This window comes from Mustela nigripes, chromosome 8, assembly GCF_022355385.1.
Source record: "Mustela nigripes isolate SB6536 chromosome 8, MUSNIG.SB6536, whole genome shotgun sequence".
Lineage (NCBI taxonomy): Eukaryota > Metazoa > Chordata > Mammalia > Carnivora > Mustelidae > Mustela > Mustela nigripes.
Genome location: NC_081564.1, coordinates 36,887,132 through 36,897,081, shown reverse-complemented (window position 1 = coordinate 36,897,081; position 9,950 = coordinate 36,887,132). Strand labels below are relative to the sequence as shown.

The 9,950-nt window shown below is 49.2% G+C and overlaps 1 protein-coding gene across 1 annotated transcript; it reads right to left on the bottom strand.

The window, feature by feature from the left end:
* Nucleotides 1-3,655: 3,655 nt before the first annotated feature.
* Nucleotides 3,656-9,721, bottom strand: TMEM200C (transmembrane protein 200C). The gene is made up of 2 exons (XM_059410019.1): nucleotides 9,377-9,721; nucleotides 3,656-6,465 (listed from the first exon to the last, which is right to left on the bottom strand). The coding sequence occupies exon 2, from the start codon at nucleotides 6,369-6,371 to the stop codon at nucleotides 4,455-4,457; it is 1,917 nt and encodes a 638-aa protein (XP_059266002.1). The 5' UTR covers nucleotides 6,372-6,465; nucleotides 9,377-9,721; the 3' UTR covers nucleotides 3,656-4,454.
* Between the last annotated feature and the right edge of the window lie 229 nt (nucleotides 9,722-9,950).

Below are 9,950 nucleotides of genomic sequence, written 5' to 3'. Positions count from 1 at the left end.
ACCACCAGCCCAGTGCTTTCCTGACCTCATAAAGAAATAGATGTCACACACAATAAGGAGCTCATCCAGTTTGGGGGAGTGGCAGAAAGTGTTTGACTAAAGTTGTTAATGCACATGGACCACCCCTCCCCCCAATTTGTAGTGACTTTATAAAACACATATAATTTGCACCTCCATTTAAAGACACTCATTCTTGTATGAAGAAAAAAAAAACCTCAAAGATGACTTCCCAAGGACCAAAAAAAAAAAAGTCTCCAAATGCTTTTCAGAGTTAGTCATTCAAAAACTTAGTCTAAATATTCACCCAATGATTTTTAGCCAAAAAATAAAAAATAAATAGTCTGGGTCTATAGAAAGCTCCACAAATATCCATCCTATTCTTTATTTAACTATAAAATGTATTTTTGTCTCTTGGCAAAATGGTATTTTGTCTCTTGACAAAAATGCTATTCTGACAGAATACGAATTCATAGATTTAGTTTGTTCTAATTTTATGTTGTTGGAGGGTTTTTTTTTTTAAGTTCTCTAATTCAGAGAGGAAATTTTCAAAACTCCATCTTTAAAAAGAACTCAAATGACTAAAGAGAAATCTCGTATGGGAAAAAAACACAAACACAATAACAACAACAAAAACTTTTGTCTAGAAATGTAAACAGATCAACAGGCGCTTGCCCCTGACTATTTTCCCAGAGCCTTCCTCTCAAGCCACTCCTCTGACAGAAAGGGGCCTGGACCTCGCCCTAGCCTGGCCTTCCTGAGGCAACCGGCCTCTGTCATGGAAAAGGAACAGCCATGACCAAATACAGCCATGGAATCGGTTTGCGGCCGCATTGGTAATTACATAATATCATGACGAGGGGACCCTGAGGGCCCATATCTAGCTCTCAGTACCTCTACTTGCTACTGAGGACATTGTAGGGGCTTAGATTCTCATTTCTTAAAGTCTATTTTTTTTCTTCCTAAAACTCAAACTCTAAAGACTTCTCAGTACAGTAAGTTTATGGTTGTCCCTAGCAACTGAATAGTAAATTTAGCCTCCTAATTAATTTTCTGTGTTTTGCCTTAATAATAGAAGTTAACACTGACTGAAGGTTTATTTGTGCCAGGAGTGGTTCTAAGTTCTTTGAGTCTATTAGTTTATTTAGCTCTCATTTAAATAATTAATTCCATGAGTCAGAGGCTCTCGATTATCTCCTTCTAACAGATGCGGAAACCCAGGTAAAATGTCCTTTGCCTCTGCAAGTCATGCTTGGAGCCCCTCTGCTCTGTTGCCTTATACTTCAGATTTTTAAACCTGAAATTATTCTGTTCATAAAAAGGAAGGTCATACGAAATGGTTTTAACAGCTTACTTCTATTTTTTTTTTAAAGATTTTATTTATTTGACAGACAGAGATCACAAATAGGCAGAGAGGCAGGCAGAGAGAGAGAGGAGGAAGCAGACTCCCTGCTGAGCAGAGAGCCCAATGCGGTACTGGATCCCAGGACCCTGAGATCATGACCTGAGCTGAAGGCAGAGGCTTAACCCACTGAGCCACCCAGGCGCCCCAGCTTACTTCTATTTTAAGTTAAACTTTTTATGACAGTCTCGCGTGCTAAGCCTGTTATAAATGCTCTACACAGATAGGAATTCATCGAATCTTTGGTCAGGTCCTGAGTGGTAGGGAGCATTAGTATTCCCATTGTATGGAAAAGGAAATTGAGACAAAGAGAGGCTAAGGAGCTTGCCCAGTGTCCCCCAGCTAGTTGGTACAGAGTAGGAATATAGGGCAGTGGGGGTGAGGGGGATGCAATATGCCAACTGTTGCAATTATTTTAGCTTTCTAGTCCTGCCACTGCTATTTGTCTTTGAACAAATTGTCCCATCTTTCTGATTCTTAGCAATCTCATTTATCAATAGAGGGGAGGGACTCCATGATCTCTAAGATCGCTTCAAATAATCCTATTGATTTGGATACCACAAACCCTGTCAAGTCGCATGGAGAAAAACATTGTTTATGCCAGCCGGAAGAATTAGACACAGATTCCAGCTTTTAAACTAGCTGTGCACCCTAACACTTCTCTGCGAGTCTCTAAGAACAGTTTTTGGGAAAGGATCTAGCAGGAAGCTAAGAAGGTAAGAAAGATTCTGATGGTCTCTAGAAATGCCAATTTCAGTTCTGCATCTGCCAACAGGTCTAGCTAATCCTCAAAACCCTGTATAAATCCTGGCCCGCTATGCAAGATAATGGAGAAGAGAAACTAGAGAAATCAGAAATTTGGGGGAAGTATGATAAAACAACAGAGACCAATGAAATTTAAGACTACCTGGAGGTATCATTACACTAGCTTGTCCCTCTTACTAGCGCAAACTCACTTTTGCTCTATAGAAGAGCGAGATAAATTAATCCACAGCTTTCAAGTAAGTTAATAGCTTAATGCAGATCCAATGTGGAAATAAATTAGGTCCTTTTAAACTGATTACAGCATGTCACACTAAATGGTAGATTACAAAATATACTCACTTTGCAGTTGTATGTACAAATATGATTATATCCAGGACAAAACAAATACCCCGAAATGAAGTAAAGCTTCTAGAGCTGAAGGCAATCAGGGAGATTATATTATCCACCAGAGGCCCAGAGGGATTATGTGATTTGCCTAAGGTCATGTAGATAGTAAGTGGATATTCCAGGTTTTAGCCAGGCTTTCTTGAGCTCAAGTTGAAGGAAGGGTTATTCCGCAGCCTGCATGCAGACAACTTATTATAATGATAATAATAATTACAATAGCCATTTACTGAGTTCACTGAGCCAGGTACTCTGCTCCCCTTTGTACATAGAATCCCTTGCCCACCCACTCATATCTCTATGAGGTCTGTCTAGTTTTCCCCGTTTTATAGATCAAATCACTGAGACTGCATTTGTGACTGTTCTATGTTACACAGCTAGCAAATACTGAGGGGGGGGGGGGTGTCTAGCTTCAGCCCTGAATCTGCACTCTTCCCACTGGACTCACTGCTTCATCCATGGGGACTGACATGACCACATCTTTGGCTGGTTTTCCTTTAAAATCAGTATTTGAGCGTCCTACAATGATAGCCTTATGCCCAAATGGTCAAAAGAAAGTAATAGCACCCTCGAGGTTCTTAGCCCTCACATTCAAAGGAAGAGGGGATCAGAACGTACCTTCTTTACTGTTCTTGAAGAGTAACTAATTGACTTTCAGTAAAACTAAGTGTGTAACCCATCTACCAAATTATTAAAACATTACCTTTTCAGCCTATGTAGGCCATGGATTCCAGATCATGAACTTAAAATCAAAACCAAGTAAGTCAAATCCAAGAGGATGAAAAGGGGCCATTAAGCCTGGTGCTCTATAAATTAATACTTTGAGGTAAACTTAGAAGTATTATAGAAAATTACTATTTATTTGATGTTTCATTCTATTTGAAAGAGAAATTCCCAAATGTTCAATACTACCCTATGTTTAAAAGTTAAAAATCTTCTGTAAATGGATAGAGTCATGATAGCACTGAGCACGTTGGGGGAGGACAGCTACAATCATAGTATAGTGTCATAGCATAATATTTTAGATTTACCAGCTGAACTGTTAAATGTTTGATGTGTATTAGAGGCATTAGTTCCAAGGCAAAATGAAGCGATATTATGTGTAACTGTTTGTTTGGAAACTTCTTTTATTAAAAAAAAAGTTTTTTTTAATAATGCTATTTGCAACACAGGTGTGATAATACTCAATATTGTGTACTTGATATAGTGAATTTAGGAATGTAACAATCCATCTAGATGTTGCCCATCCCCTCCTCCATTAGACACCCTAGTAGCAAAATGTAAATACCCTTTTAAAAAATAAAGAGGCCTTTGAGCTGTTGGAGCAGAATAGGGCGGGGCAAGGGAAAGTGCTCTTTCCTGACAGACTCTTGCTTCTGGCTTTGACTTCATTGAGTAAGGGCAGTTCTCAAAGAACTTCGACAAATCCTTCCATGCTCCACAAAAGCACAAGAGAAGGAAAGCTTGTCATTCACAAGCAGCTATGGACAAAACCAGAGGCACAGGACAGGGTTAGGAAAATGAGGGGGAGGAAAAAGTTGGAGTAAAGTGCACAGTTACTGTCAAAAAAATATATTATTTTGATCCTAAGAAAATTAAGAGAATTTCATCTAATGAACTAGATTGCTGACCTTTTAATACATTTGGTTTTCATGGAACATACAATCACCATCGGACATAAAAGACTAGTTTGCTTTTTAAAAAAAATTGCTTGGAGTTATCTACAGGAATCTTGTGAACGCATTTCAGGGATAACATTCTGCAGCTCTTTGGGTATTGGATGATTTCCTCGGGTAAGTCCACAAGGAAATAGGGAAATGTTAAATTCACGGATTCAAGTGGGCATACCCCCAATCCTCTGATTCCTTTGCCCACCACTACCGCCCTCCCCTTGCTCCTTCTTTTCCTAAATGCCAGTACTTTCCAGTTCTCCATCCTCTACCCCTATGGCATGAGACCGGGAAATCATGAAGAGTTTCTCCTTGTTTGTAAACTGCCTCTGCACCGGCTGAGGTGACTGGCCCGCGGGTGGCCCTTGGCTGGGATCCTCGGGGGGCCTCTGCTGCGCCCCCGGGGCCGTGGGGACCTCACAGTCTGGACTTTTACTGGCTACTGCTTCCACAACCGACTCCAAAGAGGTGCCAGCCTCCCGCAGTGGGGTGTAGCCCTTATTGCAGCAGGATGGGTCATCGGACTGGGAGCTCGGCGAGTCCGGCCTGGCAGGGGGCGAGTCCTCCAGCCGCAGGGACCGGGAGGGGGAGGCAGCTTTGGCCAGAAGGCTCGAGTCCAGCTCCGCGCTGCCCGGGGAGGGCGGGGGCTCAGGGGACATTGGCGCCCTGTAGTCCGGGAGCCCGCTGGTGCTGCGGCGCCGCAGGGCCGCATACCTGCCGGTCCTGGGCAGGCGGCCACCCTGCCCCCTGGCGGTGTGCGCCGCCGCCGCGCCCTCGGGCTCCTCCAGCTCTCTGGGCGCCCAGCGCGAGCCGCCCGGGGCACCACGGAGGTCGGTCAAGCTCAGGTCGAGCTCGCCCCGCGGAATCTCTCGGGAGCCACGTTCCCCAGGCGGCCTCTGCCAGCTGCAGCTCGCGCCTTCCGCGTCCCCGTCCCCATCCCCGGCGCCATCCCCGTCCCCGTCGCGGTCCCCTTGCAAGGGTAGCAGCGCGAAGGCGCTCACCGAGGAGCCCACGAGGGAGCTGGCGGTGCTCTGGCGCCCCCAGCTCTCGGGTGGGCTGCAGGGCGCCGGGCTGCCGCTGCTGCTGGCGGCCGCGGTGGCGGCGGCGGCAGCGGCCACCGCGGCGGCGGCAGCGGCGGCGGCCCGGCGACGGCTGGCCACGCCCGAGCGCTCGCGGTAGATGCTGTACACGGCCTCCGCCAGGCTCGGGGGCTCCCGCGGGCAGCGCGGGGACGAGGCCAGGTCCGGCGGGGACGCGGCGCCCTTGGCCCCGCCGCCGCCCCCGCCCAGCGCGGCGGGGTGGGGCCAGGAGCCCCTGGCCAGCATCGCCCCCGCCCCGAAGGCGTCCCCCGCGCTGCCGCCGCAGCTCCCGGGCTTCAGCTCCAGGCCCCGCGACTGCACGTAGCTGAGGAAGCCGTTGAGCGGCGGGGCCCCGGTGGGCGCCGAAGCGGGGGCGGAGGACGAGGAGGCGGCGGCAGCGGCGGCAGCCGCGGCGGCAGCCAGGTCTTTGGCGCGGAGACTGTGCACGTCGATGACGGTGGAGTAGAGGTCCCGCAGGTTGATGATCTTGGTCTTCTTGTCTCGGTTCTCGTGGAGCACCGCGTTGGCGCAGATGAAGAGGAAGATGCCGATGCCCATGATGAGGGGCCCGAAGACCTTGAGTTTGTCAGAGTGCAGGTACCCGGAGAAGATGCGGAAGAAGAAACCCACAGACGTGGAAGAGGACGAAGGGCCGGCGGACCGCGCGGGAGGTGTGCTCCGGGGCGCGCCCACCAAACTCGAGTTGACACCCCCCGGTGTCCCCAGGTGGTTCCTGGACCGGTTTTTGCTGCCACTGCCGCTGCTATTGGCCGTGGTCGGGGCGCGGTGGCCGCTGCCTGCGGGTGGCAGCTGCTTACCCCCTTCCCTGTTGGTCCCGTTGGCCTTGGGCCAGTAGCCCACGACCGCCATGGCTATGCCCACCAGCAACACCAGGATCCCGCAGAGGGCAATGAGCCCCGAGATGGAGCATAGCTTTAGCTTGCCTTTCACCACCACCACATCGTTCTTGCGCCTTTTCTTGGCTTTCCGCTTGCGCTTGGGGACCTGGGTTGGGGGGCGGAGGGGATCCTGCTTTCTGGCGGAAATCCTCAGGAGGCCGCCGGTGGCTATCATGGTGAGCCAGAGCCCTGCGGGGCTAGTCTCTGTGGCAGAGGCTTGTGTAGTGGGGGCGCCAGCTGTCCACTAGCTGCTCCGCCACCTCCTCCTGCTGCAAAGCAGAGGAAGACAGTCAGAGGGTATAGGCTTGGCTGCAGCAACATCCCACGCTCTGCAAACGTCCCGCTCCCAGGTCCCACCACATGTGTGCCACCCCAGGGCTACCCACTAAGTGAGGTGCCGGCTGCAGGGACCAGGGGGGTGGGGTGGACGGATCAGGGCCCAGAAACGCTGTTGCAGTCTTTGATAGGAGGTCATAAAACAATTTGAGAGAACTCCTTCTCCCCCCCACCACCTTCCCACACACATTCTGTAGGTGATATTCCAGCATTGCTGATTTCAAATCCTCCCAGCTGGCAGCCGAAGGAGTGCTGACCATTAGTAGAAACCAAAGGTGGGGACTCAAAAGTGGTGGTTGAGGACTTTCCTGGCAAAAGCCTTTTTCCCTTTGTCCTATTCCTATGGGAATCAGAAGATTGCCCAAGGGAGCTGTACAGGAGGTTCAAGTCTCTAAGCAGAGGAATTTGTCAATGTTTAGCCCAAAGTCACCAAAACAGTCACAAAAGTTACTGTTTTATAATGACAAAAGCAATTTCCATCACTGGATGAAAATTAAAGGTCACATACTGGCAGGCAGACGGCTTATTTACTGCAGATAATTAATAGAGAGTTCATTTCGGGGAGAACACCAGAACTACATCAGTCTTCTGGCAATAAATCCCTTCACAAAGTTGTCTCCCACTTACTCCTGTTCCTACAGCTAAAGGCAAGCAGCATTTCCCCTCATCTCTCTTTTGCAACATCTGGACAGCTTCTTGGGGTGGAATATTTAGTTTTAGGTAACTGGTTATGTAACTGAGCTCTTCCTTCTGGCCTCCTCTCCTCCCTCAGAGGAACTCCCTTAAAGGTATCCTGTGCTAAATCTCATCAGGGACTTTGAGAAGTCCCCTAGAATCTCTAAAAGAAAGATCTTCCCCACCTCCTTCTGTAGAAAAATTACAATCTTAAAAGAAAAGGGGGGGAAAAAGCCACTCTACCATAAGAGCTTTCTGACCCCTTATTAATGTGCCAAAAGCACTCTTCAGAATCCTCATATTCAAATGAGAAGGCAATTAACTAGGTATAGCAGTCTACATAATAATCATGATTTGTAGAATGACATCTCCCCCAAGTGAGAGCTTGTTTTCTTCATCTTTCTCTCATGAGGTCATTTTTAGAAAGGGAGGGTGGCAACAATCAATGCACTATCCTATAGGAAGTTTAGTCGTTTATAATAAAGCCCTGTAGGTAAATGCACAGATGCGTCTTTGTTAATATCTGTGAGCTTCTAAAAATTTCAATCCTGCTGGATCCCCAGAGTAAAACATTTTCTGTTCCATTGGTTGTGTTCCCTCCTATAATAGAGATGCTAAAATTAAGGGCATTGTATGAATTTGAAAGGCTCAGATATCACTCACAAGCCTTTTGGTATTTTATCCTTTCTGAAATAATTCATGTTTTAGAATAAATTACCCTTTGAAAATGTGGGATTACTTAGGAAGAATTTTGCTTTTAATTGGTGCCTGGGTAAAGAGCTTTGGCCCTTGATCCCCTCCATTATATTAATATAGGCAGAATCTTTTCTCCGCTGGTGGCAAAGCAGAGAGTAATCAGTTCTTTACAATGTTTGCGAGTCAATGTCTCCTTGGAACTTAGTTGGTTTTCAGTAAAGAGAAATACGAGGTAGGTTAGAGAGGGGTTAGTAGAGAGAATACATCTATAAGCCTTTAAAATTTTGTTTCAAGAAGAGGCTGCACCAGTAAGTACAAACAGATTGTAAAAAAAAAAAAAAAAAAAAAAAAAAAAAAAAAAAAAATGTAGCTACTGTTCATCTGTCATCCCCCAAAATAAGCACATTTTTGTGTAGTTGTAACACAGAGACTGCTGTTTTAAGTGATCCCTAGACTGTAGTATCTTTAATGCAATAATCTGGAGATCTGCAGTCATTTTAAGGATTCAGGAGCCAGACATTTTAGAAAGAAACCTAGACTCAGTTGGCCGGGTAGCTCTCCCAGAAGAGAGAAGGGCTAACATTTTCTTGGGCACTGATAAGGTACACCAGAGTGCTGAGCATCTTTGGGAAAGAAGGCACTCACATGTATGTCTCCTCAGTAAGACAGCCTTGGCTCTGGGTAGACAGCACATCAGGAAAACTGGAATGGATTTCAACAATCGTTTACAGATCTTAAAATTAGTTTAATAGCTAGTAATTAACTCCCTAGTTTATTATTCTTTCAGCTCCCTTTAAGGCTGAACTCCTTTATAATGTATTGTCATCTGACCTGAAATACTGACAAAAGTCAGATGGCAAAGAAGACCCACCTTTGAGGCTTTTCTTTATACATAATGAAGGGAAACAAACTTGGCAGTCGAGGTTGGCTGCCCTCGCAATTTACTGCCTGGTGCCGGTCTTTCCGTGGTTAAGGAATGGAGGATGGGGGAAGCAAAGGAGGGATGTCTAAAAATACAACTGCTTCCAAGAGAGACATTCAAGTTCTCGGCTCATGATGGATTAAGCCCCAACTCGGCGTCTGAGGCTCCCAGCCCACAGGCTGGGAGCGCCCTGCCCTGCCCGGGACTCAGTGCAGGTCCTCGACCCCCCACTCCCTAATGGGCAGGACAGCGAACCCCTTGCCCTGCTATTTGGTCTGCTTATTTATGTTGGAGTCACATGAGTGCAGCAGCTGGGAGTCCGCCTCTGGAAAGAACACAGGCAGGAGCGAAGTGAGGGCAATCCTGAGCTCGCTTTTCCTGGGCAGCGCATCCCATGCAGCCCGCCCAGGAAAACGACGCTGCCGGAGCTGCAGCAGCCCGGGGGACCCGGGCTCGGGGCCGCAGGGCTGGGGAGGGCCAGCTCGGGGGCCGAGTACTCACAGAATTGCTCAAAATGGCAGCACTATAAGCAAACAATATCGCTCACTTACCGGGGAAGGCTGGGGCAGCTCCGGGGCGGCGAACGGGCGCTCGGGCGACACAAAGGAACCATGGAGAAACTTTTTCAGTCCGAGCCGACGGCGGGGCGCAGGGACAGCGCCTCGGGGCCCACCAGGAGAGCGCGGCTCAGCAGCCCAGCGGGGGCGAGCGCCCGCCCCAGGTTCGCAGCCCCCTCCGCGGCTGTGGCGGGAGCCATTTCCAAGAGTTTCCAAGAAGTGTCAGGTCCTCCGCTGCCCGCATCCTGCCTCGGAGCCGACCTCCCCGCCGCCGCTCCTCCTGCGCCTCCCCGCGAGCCCTGCCGCGGCGCTCCCGGGCCGGCCCCAGCGCCTCTTTTGTGCGGCTGCGGCGCGCCGGGCTCCGCCGGGTGGAGTTGAGCCCGCGGTGGCGGCGGCGGCGGCAGCGGCTGGCGCGGCTCGGGGCGGCCGGACTCGCGGCTGTTGCTAAGAGACCGGAGCCATGACACAGGGAAATTGCGGCAGGATGGCAGTCGGTACCCGGCCCGACTCTGCTGCTCGGGGGCGCACCCGCCCCCCGCCCCGCCCCCCGCCTCCTCCACGGCGCTGC

Bases quoted from the DNA above. Each gene is read 5' to 3' on its own strand.
- TMEM200C (XM_059410019.1), bottom strand. From the start codon at position 6,371: ATGATAGCCACCGGCGGCCTCCTGAGGATTTCCGCCAGAAAGCAGGAT.